This window comes from Rhinichthys klamathensis, unplaced genomic scaffold (genome assembly GCF_029890125.1).
Source record: "Rhinichthys klamathensis goyatoka isolate OS25496 unplaced genomic scaffold, OSU_Roscu_1.1 h1tg000149l_1, whole genome shotgun sequence".
Classification (NCBI taxonomy): domain Eukaryota; kingdom Metazoa; phylum Chordata; class Actinopteri; order Cypriniformes; family Leuciscidae; genus Rhinichthys; species Rhinichthys klamathensis.
Genome location: NW_026606684.1, coordinates 744,660 through 764,693, shown reverse-complemented (window position 1 = coordinate 764,693; position 20,034 = coordinate 744,660). Strand labels below are relative to the sequence as shown.

General features: G+C 39.0%; 2 protein-coding genes across 7 annotated transcripts in view; one reads left to right on the top strand and one right to left on the bottom strand.

Moving 5' to 3' along the window:
• The window catches only part of grin2aa (glutamate receptor, ionotropic, N-methyl D-aspartate 2A, a), a 250,984-nt gene extending 248,828 nt beyond the window's left edge, over positions 1-2,156 (bottom strand). The window contains exons 1-2 of one of the 2 annotated variants that reach the window (XM_056258184.1): positions 1,983-2,156; positions 1,396-1,730 (exon numbers count right to left, since the gene is read on the bottom strand). The gene's annotated coding sequence lies outside the window, so the exon portion shown is untranslated. Of the gene's footprint in view, positions 1-1,395; positions 1,804-1,982 lie in introns of those variants that run through there. The other variant, XM_056258185.1, reaches the window with a different exon arrangement.
• Positions 2,157-6,949: 4,793 nt separating this feature from the next.
• On the top strand, positions 6,950-19,410 carry atf7ip2 (activating transcription factor 7 interacting protein 2). Of its 5 annotated transcripts, none has more exons than XM_056258181.1 (12): positions 6,950-7,097; positions 7,831-7,895; positions 15,848-15,979; positions 16,142-16,228; positions 16,419-16,498; positions 17,886-17,941; positions 18,035-18,093; positions 18,274-18,316; positions 18,396-18,442; positions 18,526-18,589; positions 18,693-18,751; positions 18,839-19,410. In XM_056258181.1, exons 2-12 carry the CDS (start codon positions 7,833-7,835, stop codon positions 19,238-19,240), a joined length of 1,092 nt encoding a protein of 363 aa, XP_056114156.1. In that variant the 5' UTR covers positions 6,950-7,097; positions 7,831-7,832; the 3' UTR covers positions 19,241-19,410. The 5 variants fall into 5 exon arrangements, with proteins under 5 accessions (XP_056114156.1, XP_056114157.1, XP_056114154.1 ...); XM_056258182.1 differs by lacking the exon at positions 6,950-7,097 and adding an exon at positions 7,576-7,728; XM_056258179.1 differs by lacking the exon at positions 6,950-7,097 and adding an exon at positions 7,580-7,723 and having other exon boundaries at positions 17,889-17,941.
• Positions 19,411-20,034: the final 624 nt, after the last annotated feature.

The following is a 20,034-nucleotide window of genomic DNA, read 5'->3' as shown; positions in this document are numbered from 1 at the left end:
AGAGATTGGTGAAAATATCATGCTTTGTGTGATTTGATCTAGACTTGTTTTAAGAGACCAAGACTCAAAATGTGATGCATTTTTTGCATGCATTTAGACTAGATACTTAAATTTAGCTTTAGTGATTTAATAATTATTAAATATAGATGTGTATCAACATCCTCGTTTAAGTTTCTGTATGTATTTAATCACTGTTTTAAATTAATACATGGCATTTTGTCCAACACATCATGTTTTTATATTTGCCATGTTCATGCTCTAAACATATTTTTAAAAATCATCAGAGGAATATACTTATGAACAATGTGAAAAACATTAATGAATGTGACTGGAAACCAAGTCTTATGACAATTACATTTAACATTTATATGATCTTTTACTTTAATGTAATTAATTAGAGAGGGGGGGGGGGGGGGCTTAATTGATGTAGATTTAGCTGTTTGCGTGAATAAATAACTGACCAGATTAGTTATTTTAGGCAAATACGATATCAGTGTTCTTACAACGTGACAGAGATCTTAACATGGGGAATATATCTAGATGAATATTTCTTTTGATTCCTCATTAATTTCCTCAAAACGACCACTATGCAAGTGCGCCCCCTATTGACGCGTCTCGTTTTGCGTTCTCAGCTGGAACTTCAGTAGCCTACCTACGCTGTAGGACACCATAATATTCAATGGGAAAGTATAGCATGCGCGTCACAACTTTACAACAGAAGCAACTAAGGTTCTTAATATCCATTATTTGACACAAAAAAAAAACGAAATGACCAATCCCTATGCTCAATTAAAAATAAAATCAGCGCTGTTTTAAAAGAAAAGTAGCCTACGTAGGCTGTTATTCGAAGTTGTATCAACAACTCGACCAAAATCCGCATTCATCTGTTACACATCAAATGAAGCATATACAAGTCCTCTATCACGTAAAACCTTTTCAAATGACACATTTATTTTTTCTGCTCTTTTTTTTTCTTTTTCTCGTTCATTAGTAAACGAGTTCCCTCGTTTTATCCAGCAAAAACGAAGCGCACTCCTGAGGGAAGCTCACATGATCGTGACACGAGTTTTCTTACAGGTAAAACAAGCGCGTGTTGTTGAACATAATTCAATAAAATCCAACATAGCCTACTGTTGAAACCCGCTACATTCTAACGTTCTAAAATAACCAATCCCCCTTTCTTCATTTTATGCCATTTTTTAGGATCGCGCATCCCTATGATGCAGGGAAAAGCCGCGTATTCCTGCATCAAATTCATATCAGTGTAACTGAATGGTGAGACTGTATTTGAAAACGTGTATGTTCATTCTCCATTGCCCTTTAGACACCACATCGTAATGAACCACGCGAATTTTGCCGAAATCAGAGGGGGGGAAACAGTGATAGGCTACTCACAGCATCCCTCTTCCACAAAGCTCCAAAGCTGTTGAATGGGGTGACATTGCAACAGTCCTCCTCCTCTCACAAGCCAGGTTGGAAATATGGATAATTATTCCCACCGACGATTCCTTTAAGTTCAACCACAGAACCATGTGAATGAAATTAATCCAGAGGTTTGCATGTTTATGAATTATCCATGACTCTTCGTCGATGAATAGAACCGTTCGCACGTTGGTAACTGAATCCGCAAGAAATTGGGATTGAATCTGCAAGCAGGACCACAGGACAGTCTCACAGTCCTCTTTCCCCACAGCCTCTCTGGAACTGAGGGATGCCGTCAGTAACACATCCTTAAGGTGAAAATGAGAATTACACCCTGTTTTAGAGCGAGACACCCCCTAAGAAGTATAGTGCTACCGTTTTCAGAGCAACGGTCTTCAAATCTCGTCAGACAGTTGGTCATCATCGGTCTCAAACATCCGAGAGTTGAAATGTCATTCCAACCGTCACTTGTCGTAGCTAACGTAGGCTACATAAGCATAGAAGTTATAATAAACAAAATGTTCATAAACTTGCCAATACTTTGTTGCGGATTAGCCTACCTTGGTTCTGTTTGTGGAGCTTTAACCTGTCGCGGCGTGATTCTTCTGAATCGTTTCGGTGAGGGATTGCCTCTCGGTGACGTACGTGCGTTTGAAATTCCAGAGCCAAACTTCACTGCGGAAACCACTGAGCTCATCATTCCCAATGTACAGTGAGAGCGAGCGAGCGCTGCTCGGACACATCAGTAGGGGCTCGTCAGCGCAGATGCTGCTCTCACACACATCTTACATTATAGGCTACTCATCTGACTGTTCATTACATGCTCGATTCCATGCGTTTCTACATCAGTCGTTCAATACTTTTCGATGACATGAGGGAACCTCGAGCGTTTTATCTCAGCTCGTTATATACCCTCAACACGCACTTATGCGCTTATCCTCTCAGGTTTTCTGGTCTAGTTGCATAAATCAGACAAATCGTGTTAAATAGGTATAAATAACAATAATAATAACAGTGACAATGTTTCAGGTATTCAGGGATGGTCATAAACTAAATTAACTAATAAACAACATGAACATAACACCCTAAAGAACATAGCAGATTACGAAAATAACAGATTTTTACTGTATACTTTGCCTTTCCATTACAATTACAACATACAGATAGTGAAGGCAAACAATAGGCATAGGAAGATATTTTGAAGAATGTCAGTGACAGTAACCTAACCAGACAGTTGATGTAGCCTATACCATTGACTTCCAGTAGGCTATTTTTTTCCTACTATGGAAGTCAATGGGGTATCAACTGTCTGTTACCAACATTCTTCAAAATATCTTCCTTTGTGTTCAAAAGAAGACAGAAATTCATACAGGTTTGAAACAACTTGAGGGTGAGTAAATGATGACAGAATTTTTATTTTGAAGTGAACTATCCCTTTAATGTAGCAGTTTCTAAATATGAGTATGGATGGAGGGAAAAAAATATTCTTGACTAATAGTGATCAGCTATAGCTGATATATATATATATATATATATATATATATATATATATATATATATATATATATATATATATATATATATATATACACTCACCGGCCACTTTATTAGGTACACCTGTCCAACTGCTCGTTAACACTTACTTTCTAAGCAGCCAATCACATGGCGGCAACTCAGTGCATTTAGGCATGTAGACATGGTCAAGACAATCTCCTGCAGTTCAAACCGAGCATCAGTATGGGGAAGAAAGGTGATTTGAGTGACTTTGAACGTGGCATGATTGTTGGTGCCAGAAGGGCTGGTCTGAGTATTTCAGAAACTGCTAATCTACTGGGATTTTCACGCACAACCATCTCTAGGGTTTACAGAGAATGGTCCGAAAAAGAAAAAACATCCAGTGAGCGGCAGTTCTGTGGGCGGAAATGCCTTGTTGATGCCAGAGGTCAGAGGAGAATGGCCAGACTGGTTCGAGCTGATAGAAGGGCAACAGTGACTGAAATAACCACTCGTTACAACCGAGGTATGCAGCAAAGCATTTGTGAAGCCACAACACGCACAACCTTGAGGCGGATGGGCTACAACAGCAGAAGACTCCACCGGGTACCACTCATCTCCACTACAAATAGGAAAAAGAGGCTACAATTTGCAAGAGCTCACCAAAATTGAACAGTTGAAGACTGGAAAAATGTTGCCTGGTCTGATGAGTCTCGATTTCTGTTGAGACATTCAGATGTTAGAGTCAGAATTTGGCGTAAACAGAATGAGAACATGGAACCATCATGCCTTGTTACCACTGTGCAGGCTGGTGGTGGTGGTGTAATGGTGTGGGGGATGTTTTCCTGGCACACTTTAGGCCCCTTAGTGCCAATTGGGCATCGTTTAAATGCCACGGCCTACCTGAGCATTGTTTCTGACCATGTCCATCCCTTTATGGCCACCATGTACCCATCCTCTGATGGCTACTTCCACCATGTCACAAAGCTCTAATCATTTCAAATTGGTTTCTTGAACATGACAATGAGTTCACTGTACTAAAATGGCCTCCACAGTCACCAGATCTCAACCCAATAGAGCATCTTTGGGATGTGGTGGAACGGGAGATTCGCATCATGGATGTGCAGCCGACAAATCTGCGGCAACTGTGTGATGCCATCATGTCAATATGGACCAAACTCCCTGAGGAATGCTTCCAGCACCTTGTTGAATCTATGCCACGAAGAATTGAGGCAGTTCTGAAGGCAAAAGGGGGTCCAACCCGTTACTAGCATGGGGTACCTAATAAAGTGGCCGGTGAGTGTATATATATATATATATATATATATATATATATATTTCTTGATTCTCAGATGCTCCAGCTCCATTCACACCCAAAACAGCACCACATGATGACATGTTACCTCTCTATTTTATCATCATAACCCCCTCTGAATCATTTCAGTAAACGTGACATGAGCCACGGTATATTCAAACTACGCATTCAAAACACAGGCATGACTCATAGGAAAGCTCTCTGTGTGATGTCACCAGATCCTGTGGGAAGGACTCAAGCTCAAGCTCATGGAAGATTATCAGAGCCAGAACACTTGCTACACAGTCAGACTCAGCCCCCAACTCCCATTATCCTCCCAATGGCCATTTTCTCATTTTCTGCAATCGCAATGAACATGGTTTACTCATTACTCCAGCAGGTGCAGAACATCGCTATATGCACCTCAAAGGAGAACACGCTCCTCCTGCCTGTGAAGTTCTTAGCTGGTGTAGTTTTTTAACACTCCTGCAAATGTTTCTATTTTAGCTCTACATGTCAAACACACACACACACACACACACACACACAAAATGTAAGCAACCAAGCACCCCTTCTATTTTGGTCCATTCAACCATCATACTGGCCCATATTTTCTGGACATTATATATATATATATATATATATATATATATATATATATATATATATATATATATATATATATATATATATATATATATATATAATATATATATATATATATATATATATATATATATATATATAATCAAGCAATGTTCACGCTCAAACTGCAGCTCTGGGTTTTCCCTGAGGGTTTTGTATTTCAGCTTCATACTATCTACTGTGGTGCTGCCTGGTTATAGAGTCATGCGTGAATGCAGGGAAGCGGTATCATGTCTGTTTGAGAAGTAATGCAAAGTGAATGCCCCTGCAATGCAAAACAAAGAAAATGTGAGCAGTTACAGCAAGACAGTGCAAACTAAGATTACAAACTTACACATACACAACCCTCAAAACTCAAAATCAATGGATTAACCAAAGAAGTACATTTCCAGAATGATATCCTATTCCAGAATGCAATCAAATATTCAAAACTGAGGGAAACCAAAAGTAAATTAAAATAAAGTATTGGTCATTTGGAAGGATTTTTTTATTTATTTTTTAGATTTACCACTATTCTAAATAAACAGGGACAGGCTGTCTCAATGTAGGGTAATGTGGCTACTAGCTAGTTGTGGCCCCTGCACTACAGTCAAACCAAAAATTATTCAGACACCGGATATCATTTTTGTTCATTTTTTACTAGTGGGTGGGGGACACTATAGTTAATTTATGTGAGTGAGGATAGTAAACGCATAAATAAAATAAAGTAAACACATATTATAGGCCTACCCAAAAATTCTTCAGTGGACTACAGTAAAATGGATAAAAATTTGGGACCTAAAATTATTCACGTTGACCTGACCGTTTTGCTTAAGTGTTTTTTCTTTAATTGCTAATGTGACCTTTTTACACCACAGACTGAACAAAATGAAGCATTGCTTGGTAATGTTGACCTAAATTGGTATTATCTAATATACTTAAATTTAACAGCTGACAACTGACAGCTATTCAAATTCATTTGTGAGACAGTGTAACAGAAGGAGGGCCAAAATATCAACTGATTTGATAACTCTGAGTTCTTGTCATATTTTATTACCATTTTAAACTATAGCAAATAAACTGTGATAATGTGAGACATGTTGAAGGTGTCTGAATACATTTTGGTTTGACACCTTTCTGTAGTGTGGATCCAATGACACTAGTTTCATAATCATTAAATGGAAATAGGCTACTTTCCCGCACAGCAGCATTCATTTGCTGCACCCAAGAGGTTCGGTGTGAATTGGTTATGCCTGTTGGCCCTAGGGTACACCTTGATTACAATATTTTATATCTCAATCAAAGACGTTGTTAATTGGGTATTTTTAGAGGGGAAAACATTTCATTACGTTTCCGAGCAAGCCTCACACTGTAAAATGTGTGTATGGTGCTCTCTCACAGAACTCCTGTGCATGGGACAGGGACGTCAACAGTCTCCAAAAACATCTCCAACCGCTGGGTGGCGCTTTTAAGGGGCCAACTTGAATTTGTGAGACTGAGGAGAAACAGTTAATGTAGATTACATTCAGGCAGCTAAGCAATTTGTTGGAGAAAAAAATAGTTTCATTCCTCTAAAGTTTAAACTAAACATCATGCTGTAGGTTGAGCGAAATCTATAATAAAAAAAGCAGCCAATAGTAAAAAAAAATACGATCGTGAAAAAAAAATGGCACTGCTGATTGTCAACAAGTGAGAGAAGGTCCGCAGTCATTTCTTAAAGTTCGTTTTAAAGTGTGTGATTCAGTGATTATTTTCAGCCATGACGCGTCAAGATGCTTTCTACGTCCAATAAACCCATTAGGCTTAGATCTAAACGTTTCTCTTTTTAAAATGTTTTATTAAAAATCGTGTCAGTGTATAAACTAAATATAATTTGCATTTTAATTATAGGCTAATACTAAAAATATCTTACAAATAGCCTACGTTTTATATTACTTAATTTACAAATAAAACTGTCATACAATCATATTTGTAAAATATTATTCTTTCTGTTATTCAGTTTGCTCACTTTTCGCTCCATCAGTGAAATCCTCTGATTCGTTAGCCACATTCGTGAACGAATCATAGGGAACGAATCGTACAGACCGGTTTTGTGAACCGGTTCAACGAATTCATTGCAAAGATCCGGCTCAAAAACGATTCATTCACAAAGCGTGCATCGCTTGCCCGGGACTTATATTATTTAAAGAAGCAGGAAATCCCGCCCAGGGACCATACACAATAAGCTGTCCACTAGCTGCTACAAATTCGGCATTCTGTTAAGGTGGGTTGTTTTTTGTTTTGTTTGTTTTGTTCAAAGGCAACGCACGCGGTGTCACAGATGGGATTCGCGGGCTCCGTTTGGAGTTTGTCACGCGCGTTGTATGGCAAGTGCTAGAGTCAGTGGTTTCGAAAACGCGTTATAATATGCCTGCATGGTCATAGAAAGCTTACTTTCAAGGCCAGCAGATTTAGTAAGCCATTTGGATTGCACATTGGTTGGACATTTCATCGTTTGCTCCTAACCAGGATAGTGGAGTAAATTTTAGCATCAGTGTTAGCTGCAGTTGTCAGTTCGTCATGGTCGAATGTAACGTTAGCTTGAGTTGCGATTCATAGGAAAGGCCGTTACCATTCGTGCAGCTGGAAGTGTTGCTAGCGCTTATAAGTGGCGATCTTGTTGCCATATACTGTTTAGGCACGTCACTTCCGGCTTGCTTGTTTCCTTCAGGATGTATGTTATATATAGAAAGCCCTTCATTGATTTTGAATTATAAAAAGCATAGGATTGTCTTCGATAACCTGCTTTGAGCCAAATGCTTGTAACGTTATTAGTAAAGATAAATAAAACGGCTACGATTGAATCGTTGGTTAATCTCAAACGAAGTGCAAATGTTTATATTGACGGTGGTAAAGTAACTAATGATTCATTCTATCTCTAATTTGTTTGGTTTTAATTATAATATGTTATCGCGAATCATTCGAAATGAAATGTGCTTTACATCTTTATATCTCAGTTATGAAAAGGAGCAGAAATGAAGAGGAAACATGGCAGAGACCGAACAAGCTCCCTCGGTCCGAGGCAAGTTTGTCATTTACGTCCTTTGCATGTTATTCTTCAACGATAATTATAACTTCAATATGTTTTTTTTTTTTTTTAATGAAAGTACTTTTATTGTACTTTACATTTAAGGCTGTGAAAAATTCTCCTTTTAGTTAATGAGCTGGAATTAATATTGAATTGGCCACAACTCACAGGGTGTTGATTATGAATTTGAATAACAGGAATAATTTACTGAATTGCAATTTCTAAGAAATCCCATACAGTTACACAAACGTGTTTCTGTAATGTGCATTTATTTATTCTCTGAATTACTGAGATTTTTTTTTTTTTTTATGGATGGATGGACATTCATCTGTATTAAGTTAAGTACAGTCAAAAGACAAAACAGCAATCAAAAAGATTTTAGTTTCAATACAGCATTACAAAAAGTGGTGACATTTAGGCCCGGCTTCACAGACATGGCTTAGCCTTAGACTAAGCCAGGATTAGGCCTTAGTTCAATTAATAATAATTTGTTACAATTATATAGGCCTAGTGCTTTTCTGGGTACTAAAAGCACTTTACATAGAAGGGGGAATCTCCTCAACCACCACCAATGTCCAGCATCCACCTGGATGATGCGACGGCAGCCATATTGCACCAGAACGCCCACCACACACCAGCTTATTGGTGGAGAGGAGAGAGTATATATATGAGGATGATTAGGAGGCCATGATGGATAGAGGCCAATGGTCAAATTTGGCCAGGATGACAGGGTTAAACCCCTACTCTTTTTTTGAAGGACATCCTGAGATTTTTAATGACTACAGAGTCAGGACCTCGCTTTAACATCTCATCCGAAGGATGCAATTAGGGCATTTAAAAAAAAAGAAGACAAAACAATGGTACTGACCGATTTTAAGACATGCCAGTGCAAGTTTCTTTCAGTTAAAACAGCTCAAACATGCATTGTAGTCTGGGACTAGCTTAAGCCTTGTCTGTGAAACCGGCCATTAGGGTAAAGAGCATTCTGGGAAATGTCATGGTCTTCCACCATAGACCATAAAGTTAAAGTCAACAATCAAAATCAAAATTGACAATGCTTAATTTTTTTAAATAAAATATAGCAGCATTCATTTTAAATGATTAATCCGTGCACATCATTATTTTTTATATTCCATTATAATTAATGCGCGCACGTAATCTTAATCTCTTCTCTTCTCTGATGACATAGCCTATGTTACTGGTGTGAGGGCGGGATAACCTGTCACTCACATTGCATCACAGCAATAGCAAACCACAACCATCCAATCAATTCCCGATGGACAAAATCAAGTCCCATCCTATATTTTTTGTTTGAGGAGCCGTTTCACTATACGTCACTATAGAGAAGAGAAAAGATTATTGCAAATTGCCAACTTTAAAGCTAATTTATTTACAGTATGTCAGGTGTACAAGAGTGATCAGATCTTTTATCAACCTAAAGGGATTTATTTTTTATAATGTCTGACAGACTGCACGTCACATATTACATGGCTACTTTCCAAATAAATTTTAGTTGAAAGTTTTGAAATTATTCTACTATCTTTCTTAAAGGTGCACTGTGTAATTTTTAGCGGGATCTGGTGGTGAGGTTGTGAATATGGTCCAACAGAAGTTACGGTGGCCGACAGGAAATTATATCGTCGTCTGAGACCGCAGAGGGTAGCCAGTTAAGCAATGAGGTTTCTTTACAAAGATAAATTAAGAAATCATGTTTACTTAATTATTCAGGAAAATGATATGTTATTGCGAATATTATTGTTACTTGTTCATCATTGTGTCAGTGTTTTATTCGCTGACTTTAGCTAGCTTCTTTGCACGAAGAACAACATAGTGACAAAACGAGTTTGTCCATTTAGGGCTACTGTAGAAAAATGTCGGCGCATTTCAATGTAAGGGGACCCGCGGTGTATGTAGATAGAAATGGCTCATTCTAAGGCAGGGGTGGGGAACGTCCGGCCCCCGGGCCGTAACCGGCCCGCAAAACAGTTTGATGCGGCCCGCGAGTCAAATCCTCCCAAAAAAAAAAAAAAAGAACTTCAGAACCAAAAATCTCAGCCATTACCTTTCCTGTGACAGAAAACACAAAATAGGCAAAGTGGCAAGCAGGACGAGGCCAGTAGCGCGAGTCACCTGCGCACCGGTTTCAGTTTCTCACGGATGAGCTTCGGGGGCGCGCGCGCCGCACCGGTTTCAAGTTTCTCACTGATCAGCTTCGGGGCGCGTAAAAGGATCGGAACGAAGACAGCGGAGGACCAGGCATGGACTTTACTTTATGTGTGTGTGGTCGTCGTCCACGAGGAGCTACTGCTTTTACTTTCGTTTTGTCATTTGCGTATTAATGTATTAAAGTGGTTTAAACGTTTGCCGGTTCCCGGTTTGTGTGCTTTTATCCACCTCTAAGGCCTTGTCCACACGGACACGGGTATTTTTATAACCAGAGTTTTTCCTACAGCGTTTTAAAAAAAAAATCCCGTCCACACATGCTCGGTCTCCGCCTACATGAAAACGTAAAAACACGCTATCAAGCGCGGTCAAGAGCATGCCATGCCAGCAGGCGGCGATATAAACCTTAACCGTAAAGCCACGTTGGCCAATCAGAAGCGCAAATCTGACGTCAAACACAGCGGATAACGGCGCAAACTCTGACGTCGCAAGGCAAAACCCCCGGTTTCACTGTCTACCCGACAACACTGTAACCGGCGTTTCTGAAAATCCTCACCTTGGCAGGGGTTTTCAAAAATGTTCGGTTTCAGTGCGTTTTCGTGTGGACGAACGGCCGAACCGCGTAAAAAAAGTCACGGTTATAAAAATACCCGTGTCCGTGTGGACAGGGCCTAAATAGCTATAAATTAAGCTATGTCGTTTTAGTTTCATATTGTTAATTATTAGTTTCATAGGTTGTTAAACCTAAGACGAACTCTTCATATTGCGCTGCATTACTGTCAGTGTTGTTGACTATTACTGACGGTTGCGCTGTTGACGCTCGCGCAGCCTCTCGAGCAGAAATCTACACTAAGCGCACACACACACTCAGTTAACAACATACTGCCTATAAAAATCTAAATGTGGAGTTTTTATATTTTTAACATATGTTAAGCAACCTCAATTATTTTTCCTGAACACCATCACGATTGAAAATGTGACATTAATTTCCAACAACAGTTCAATAAACAGTTAAAATTAAGTCACTTACATTTTAGATGCAATATTGGCTGTTTTTGTTCTGTTTCAGCAGCGAAAATAGTTCCAAACAAAAATCACAGCAGAACCACGGGGCATCTCACAGGAACACTCACTGTTTTCATTACTGAATGATTCAGCGTTTTGAACGAATCGATTGAGTCAAAGATTCAATGACCCATTCATAAACATCTGTCTCAATCTTGAATGAATCAGCCGTTTGAACAAATCGTTTGAATCATGAATGAATCAATGACTCACTCATTAAGACGGTCGCCTGCCGCCACCTAATGGCGGTTTGTGTTATGTTTAAAAGTAGATCATTCTTTCCAACGTTTCTAATTTGTAAATTTAAATCTATTTCATAACATTATTTTATGCAATTGTAATTTTTCAGTGTAAATGATTTAATTTGATCAGCCCTATAGTGTCTTATTATTCGAAATAATTTAATTTATTGATCAAATTTAGGAATTTAAAATGAAAGATGAAGCATACATTTAATAATATTGGGGGAGGGGATGCCCTTTAAAGGTGCAAGTATTACAATATGCCGATTTAAATATCAAAGCTAATTGAACACTGATGAGAATATTGTTTCAGAATAAAAAAAAATAAAAAAAATTCGGACGAGAAACTTTTTTGACAAGCGTATGAAAGGCTTAATCTCGAGCCCTGCCTATAGCAATGTCATCAGGATGTGGTCCACCAGAATTTATAGTTTACCCACCTCTTTTTTTACCACTAAACCTCTGAATAAAACGTACGAGTCCCAGTCACGCCGAACCTCTCTTCTTCCTTCCAAACACTGAAGACTGAACCTCATTACAATGGCCCTTAAAGAATGTTTAAAAATTGTAAATGGCCCTTGATAGGAAAAAGGTTCCCCACCCCTGTTCTAAGGTAATAAAAACATAACAGTTCAGTTCAGTTCAATTTTATTTATATAGCACATTTAAAAACAATCGTAATTGACCAAAGTGCTTCACAAGATCCAACAAAGAAACAAAACAAATTATTAAACAGACAATATCACACAAAATAAAAACAGAAATAACCCACAGGTCAAGATATCAGAGCTCAGCTAGAATTGAAAGCCAAAGTATAATAGTGCGTCTAAAGCCTGGAACACACCAAGCCGACGGTCGGCCGTCGGGCAGTTTTTGTGCGTCGGCCGACTGAGTTTCCTCGGTGTGTTCCGCACGGTTCCGTGCAGTCGGCATCGTTACGTCATCTTACCTGAGTGTTCCTTGGCGAATATTTCAATATTAACACGAGCAGAGTGGAATAAAGAAAGTGTTTAGCAGGATTGATATTTAAAACGGTAAGCACGCACTGCTTTGTTTATGGTTTGTGTATCTGCAGCCGGCAGCGTCGGTTTCCCCTTTTTGAATGACGAATATAGACGAATAAATCTGCAGAAATAAACAGTTGTCTCAGGGTGTACTCACACTAGGCACGGTTGCCATGAACCGGGCCCGAGTACGATTGTCCCCCCTCCCCCTCTGGCCTGCACTCACATAGGGTTTCAGCATTCGTGCCGGAGCACGCTTACGTCATTATGGTGCGTGCGACGGTTTCGGGATAAACAAGAAGAGCGGCGCTCTCTGAACACAATGGAGTCCATCGCTCTGTTTTCTTTGTGGATAATTTTGTGTCGTTTGGTCCACGGTGGTCCACAGCCCTCTCACAGCCTGTTGTTAAACAGATGCGTCGCCTTAGTGGCGCGAAAATTTTCACGTAATCGTGCTGCTCGTATGAGGAGGTTTGCAAGGTACCAGCTGAAGTGCAGCAAGGACTTTGTAGCTTTGATTACGGACTGTGTTGGTTTTGGAGCGTCGCAAAACCATGACGTCACGCGTCCTGTTCCGTGCTCCAGCACGGTTAGCGCTCACACTGCATGCGAACCGCGCCCGAGTCCAACTGAACCGTGCTCTGGCCCACCTCTTCCAAGCGGGCCAGGGCCGGCTAATCGAGCCGCGCCCGGGCACGGTTCGGAGCACTCACACTAGTCAAACGAACCGCGCTTTGGTGGTCAAACGCACTCGGGCACGGTTCAAACTGGCTAGTGTGAGTACACCCTCATTTACACTAAGGCACAGAACGCCCATTCTAGCTGACAGTCGCCTGTAGTTCTCTCGGTGTGTTCAAGTGCATCTTTTTACCCCGACGCGAAGCGACAACACAGTCGGCTTTCATCAGCGCTAGTTCGTCGGCGTCGGCTTGGTGTGTTCCAGGCTTTAAGCAAGGACTTGAATATTTCAATAGTCTGCGCAGATCCTCCTAAATATTACACAATGCACCTTTAAAGGGGTAGTTCACCCAAAAATGAAAATTCTGTCATCATTTACTCACCCTCATGTTCTTCCAAACCTGTATGAGTTTCTTTCTTCTGCTGAACACAAAAGAAGATTTTTTTAAAGAATGTTGGTAGCCAGACAGTTGACGATTTGACACCATTGACACCAGTTTCTTCTGTTTAGAAATTTAGGCCTGGTTTCACAGACAGGGCTTAGATTAAGCCAGGATTAGGCCTTCAATTGGGATATTTAAAGGTAGGGTATGGGATTTGCAAAACGGCCGGCAGATTTTGAAAATACACAACTCAAAAGGTCCTACCTTCTTTCCTCCAACGCTGGCCCTGACTCCACCCATTCGAAGGACATGGACGCACAATCATTCTCCAAACGGAAGCAACTTGCACTTACTCTCTCACTCTCTCTCTGTACCGGGGCGACTTGCACTTACTGTGACTAGGTCACGAGCTTTGAGTTTGCGCACGAAGGGGACACGCGCGCGATGGGGGGAGGGGGGTATGGTACGACCGTTTGATTGACGCACTTACTGTCCAATGATTCTAGGTGGTCTTGGAAATGATTGGCTGGAGTTTTTCGAGTCCTGCCCGTTCCACAGATGATGAAATTGTTTAATTTTCATTTAAGTGCTTCTAACTCAGTGGCTGTAAGTGGGTTAGGAATAGGATTTTAAGTGATTTTGAAAAAATGGTCAAAAAAGAAAATCATATACCCCACCTTTAAGGTACTTTTATAAACGTGTCTTAGAAAAAACACAAAAAAAATACTGGTGTGCATCTTGAGACAAAACAATGGAACTGACATATTTTAAGATATGCCAGTGCAAGTTGCTTTCCGTTAAAACAGTTTAAATATGCATGCGTCTGGGACTAGCTTAAGCCTTGTCTGTGAAATGGGAGTTAGACTGTTACAACGTAGAAAGTAATCAGCCTAGCAGCAGAACGAAGCATGCAAAACTTACAGTAATAATTTATAAGTTCTTAAAGGAGTAGTTCACTTTTAAAAAAACTTTTGCTGATAATTTACTCACCCCCATGTCATCCAAGATGTCCATGTCTTTCTTTCTTCAGTCGAAAAGAAATTAAGGTTTTTGATGAAAACATTCCAGGATTTTTCTCCATATAATGCACTTTACTGGGCACCAAATGGTTCAAGGTCCAAAAGACAGTTTCAGTGCAAACTGCAAACTGTTCAAAGGGCTTTAAACGATTCCAGACGATGAATAAGGGTCTTATCAAGCGAAACGATCGCTCATTTAAAAAATAAATAACAAAGTTTAAGTTTTATAAGCTCAAATGCCCGCCTTGCTCTGTTCTGTGTGACTCTCCTGTTCGAACTCGTTCATCAAAATGAACGAATCTTTTTCCGAGTCAATTCGTTCATTTCATTCATTAAATGAATCAAATGACTCGAAAAAAGATTCGTTCATTTTGATGAACGAGTTCGAACAGGAGAGTCACACAGAACAGAGCAAGGCGGGCATTTGAGCTTATAAAACTTAAACTTTGTTATTTATTTTTTAAATGAGCGATCGTTTCGCTTGATAAGACCCTTACTGTACGTTCACACCACCGCCGGCGAGAGCGGCAAAATTCGCTCTCGCGGCCCTGCCAGCGACGCCGTGGAAAGATTTGTGGACGCTCTGATGCTCTGACGTAGATCGAATGTGTGGTCTTTTTTAAAACTTTATTTAAAGGGGCCGTAAAGCAAACAAGCATGTCGATCGTTATTTTTGCAGAAAATTGATCGATGGAAAGAACTTAACAATTATAGTGACATGTTTGCTAACGAAATAAACCATTTTAAAAGCCATTTGTGTGGTGTGGCTTTTGTGTTCATGGTTAAGTGCTATTCTAATTTGCATTCCCGCTGAAAAACAAGCGTTCTAGCGCGAAAATCTTGCCTATAAATAGTGTTGCGCGCCTTCTTATCAAATTCAAATGATAAACCTCTCCTTTATTTTGCTTGGGAACTAATGTGGTCAGAACCAAAGTTACTTGACTGCGTTCTCTGGAATCCTCTCAAACGGAGCACTTCTGCATTCCGATTGGAGCTCCCTCGCCGGAGCTCGCCGCCGACGCACAGTTATTCATCGTCTGGAATCGTTTAAAGCCCTTTGAACAGTTTGCAGGTTGCACTGAAACTGTCTTTTGGACCTTGAACCGTTTGGTGCCCACTGCCCAGTAAAGTGCATTATATGGAGAAAAATCCTGGAATGTTTTCATCAAAAACCTTAATTTCTTTTCGACTGAAGAAAGAAAGACATGGACATCTTGGATGACATGGGGGTGAGTAAATTATCAGCAAAAGTTTTTTTTTAAAAGTGAACTACTCCTTTAATAAAAAATCCATGTATTTTTTGTTACTTCAATTCTGAATGGTGCACAAACCTGCTTTACACTTGTCAGAATTTCATTTCATCTCTTCCAGTTGTGATCTGTTTATTGATAGGTTGAAAAAATAATATCAGATAAGGTTGGGACTGCAGTGGAGCAATCTGACCTCAAGATGAAGAATTTGATGGAAAGAATCGGTGAGGTGAATAGTGAACCCCAATATGATGCCAGAATCAAGAAACTGGAAGTAAGTGACCAAAATACCCATTTCTGTGGACTTCAGTAGGTCATTTGCATTTTTGGACAATGTGTATTAAACTGTCCATATGACTGTAGTGCCCTGCAAGCCCGAATGCCATAAACACCATTATGCATTTTCTATGTCAAATCAAACCTCTTTTGTTTTCAGGCCCATGTAAGGAAGATAAAGCGAAGAGGAGATGCTGTATTTGCATATATCAGAAAATTCAGATCCTTAGAGATTTCTCACAGTCAGGTATGAACTAGATTATGAGATTAATAATTATAATAATACATTTTATTAGTAATGCGCCTTTCTCAAACTCAAAGCGCTAAACTCAAAGATTGATTTGGTTTATCATAATTGAAAGAAATTTATAAAGCTGTCTTTTATTGAGGTTTTTATGTATAAACCATCACTGTTGTGTCTTTTATCTTTTTAACAGTCTCCCCCTTCTTTAAGTCCTCCGCCTGACCAGCCACAGCGATGCATCTCTCCAGCCGAACCAATAATCTATATGTCCAGGTATGCTGCAGTATTGTAGACATGTTGCAAAACTTCATTAATAATACATGCATGCCACCAATTTAGTAAAAATCGTTGTTCATTTTGGTGTAGAAACTGAATACACTTATGCTGCAGACTGATCCTTTTCAAATTCGGTTAGGAAAATGAGGCAGAGAGCCTGCTGTTTGAATGACAATCACTGAAATATTTCATTTACTGTATAATCAGAAGATGTTCTAATAGAATAATGTGAAATCATCTCAGTGGTCCCCTGTGGATCTTTTGCTTTTCGGTTGGTTGTTTTAAATTCAGTAATGATTCAAGGCTGCAGTCTTGGCACCTTTCCATTTCTTTTCTTTCCCTGAGGTGCTTCATGCCGAGTGGCGTTCCTTCACTTTCATGTGTGGCTGTTGCAGCCTTTTAAACTAGTGTGCTTCACTGGAAAGGCATTCATTGCCAATTAATGTTTGTGTACCAAGGCCAACAAACCAGACTCATTCAAAGCAATGATTACAGCTATTTGTTATTCTAGCCATCTGCTTAATTGTTGAATTACCACAATCACAATTCACTGTAAGAACTCAAGTGTGATGGACAGAAACTCGAGGAGCTCGGCTCTACTGTTTTCAAATGTATCTGAGATGTGTGACGCATCTTTTTTCATACAACAATGCATTATAGTGATTTAAATATAATAGTAATACATTTAATAATAAAATCTAAATAAAACCATGGTGAGTGTACTACATTGTGTTTGGATGAATTTCATGAATTCTGATAATGTTGCACGCATCAATATAAGGCAGTATATTGCTGGTTGAAAACATTGATATGGAGACATCTTTAGAGGCGTCATTAAAAAAAATGCAGAAAAAAATTCCATGTGCGCTGGAAGAGCTTGGCCAGTAACACACCTACTGTATGCGAGTTCATCTGCCCTGTGCGTTGGGGTGTATGAATAATTGTGGTAAAAAAAAAAAAAAAAGTTTTGCTGTAAAATGAAGAGGTTTACTCATGTCATGTGCACATGTCATTGTATATTTGATTTGTCTGCTAGAGATGCTGCAAAATTCAAATTCTGGCCAATACCGATACACCAATATTAAAATTGAGTCTTTTTGTTATGAAATAAAACCACTAAACACAATTCTATACAATTGAATTTAGGTGTCACGACGTTATAATGTACAGTATGAAAGTGGATATTATTTTGTGATTTGCTGAACCTCACATTTAGCAAATGTTTTTAAAGATGAATTTTTAAGTGAGTATTGGATAATAAAATGTAAAAACAAGGTGAAGTGGGAATGCACAATTAAATAGCCCCAAAAAGTGCAGAAATTATACTTCACTTTTGAATGTCTTGTTGGGGTGCAGAATTCTAATTTCATGCAATATTTTTTAGCAGAAGTTCAGTCAACGGAGGCAGTTTCATTGACAACGCTTCAGTGTCATCAGCAGGTCTTGTTGCTATTGTCATCATAGTATTCTAGCTTCAACAATGTCAAACGTTTGTAATTCAACAGATTAAAATGATTGTTTTTGCACTAATAGTCAATGACTGTGTGATGTCTACATTGAGAAGACCAAAGGAAGGGTTCTGGCAGAGTTTGGTAACTATTTCTTTCATTGTCTTCAATGTCTTGTCATTCATTACTTGTTTGTTCTTGTATAAGATTTGTAATATGTCTCATGTGATTTGCGATGACATGGCCAGACCGTGCTGGAGACAATAGATTAAAATTGTTTATATATAAACTTCAAATTGGAAAACCGTTCTCATTTCATTTCAGCGGTCTAAGAAACAGGTTGTTGACCTTACGGAGGAAGACAGAGGTATTTGATCTTGAATTCAAATCAAATGACTTTATAAACAATTGTATTGACTGTATGATGTGTTTTTGTTCTGGTTCAGCAGCCAGACTGAATGAAGAGAGTCTGCTTACCCAGCCACCAGATCAGGTACGCCATCATGCTCTCTCTCGGGTTCTCTCTCATTCTGCAACATTTTCAGACTGTTTTGTTTTCACATTTGTGCTCTGCAGAAATTGGTACCTTCAAAACCAGAACCATCAAAACCCTCAAGTACACCACCCAAAGCCATTAAAGGTATGATTCCATTGAATTTATCATGTTTGTTTTTGTTTATTCTTTTTTCTTAATATTAACAAGTCTTCGAGTCTTTTTTACTGTAATTTTCTTAAATGAACAGAAGAAAATCAGAGCGTTATGGAGGAGAACCGTGTCATTTCTCCAGTACAGTCGGAAAAGGTAAGCAATTCTTTTGTATGTGCTACTACACCACTAAGTTTTATGTCATAACAGCCATAACATTTCAGTTATACCTTTCTTTAATAGGAGGACTGGCACTCCAAACTCCATCCTTTTCCGCACACTCCGTTCCCCAAGGAGCTTCCGGTTGTAGCTGCCTCTCATAACTTGCCCCAGAAGCCAATGGTGAAACTAGCTCGGATTGGAAGTGCACAAGAATTAGGCATTGCGTGGAACGTTAAACAGGAAGATCCCCACGCAGCTGAGATGGATTGCTACTACATTTACGTTTCCCATGAACACAAAAACTGCACTTTTTCAGAATGGAAGTGCCTCGGAGTGATCAAGGCCATGCCTCTTCCTATGGCCTGCAAGGTGTCTGACTGCAAAGGAGATAAACGACTGTGTTTTACTGTTGTGGGGAAGGATATATTTGGCCGTTATGGGCCGTACAGTGACATACATACTGTTGCACCAGGACAAATATGATTTTGGCAACAATTCTCTAGTGTGTCAGAACTCTTGTTCATATAAGGATTCAGGTAGGATGAACGTGACTCTTTATATTGGAATATGGAATAATTCATTTTTTAAGATTTAAATTTCTCAAAAGATGTTGAGTTCAGTAAAAAAATAAAGTTGAAGCTGCTGTTTTTCTCCTTTTTTGTATTTTAGTTGTTTTTCTTTCTCTGGCAAGAGAATGTTTGTTTTTCTTTGTTCTTTTAAATGTCAGAAAGCCCCGAAAGTCCTTCATGTTATATTTGAAAGGCACTACCACAGAAGTATTACGGAAAAAAAGCTGTTGTCTTGTATTGTTTTAATTGGTTATAAAGTTACAAAATGATTTAATTTGCCTCTGGCCTTCATAACATGAAGTCTTCAGCGGTATGAGTCAACAAAGCAATCACTAGCTATAATAGACAGGAGTGAAATCTGATTGTTATGTCTAATGTAAGTGGCAGAAAACCATTTGAGACAACATTTGTTTCCTGTAATGACTGCATTTGAGGATTCTACTTCATGCTCGAATGAAAATATAACACTAAAGCCAATGTTCATTGAGTCTATACTAGTCTTAGAAATAAGACTTATGACTTTATAAATGTTGAAGTCTTGAATTTCAGCTTTGTTCCATTTTCTGCCATAAGAGCTGATTTTTGGTATTTATTTAGATCTTGATTTCATCTTTATTTTATTTCACAGATGAAGTGATGTTTGTAACAACTGTGAAATTTCCATAAAATATAATTTTCCTCAAATGTTAAGAGTAGCATTGTCTGACC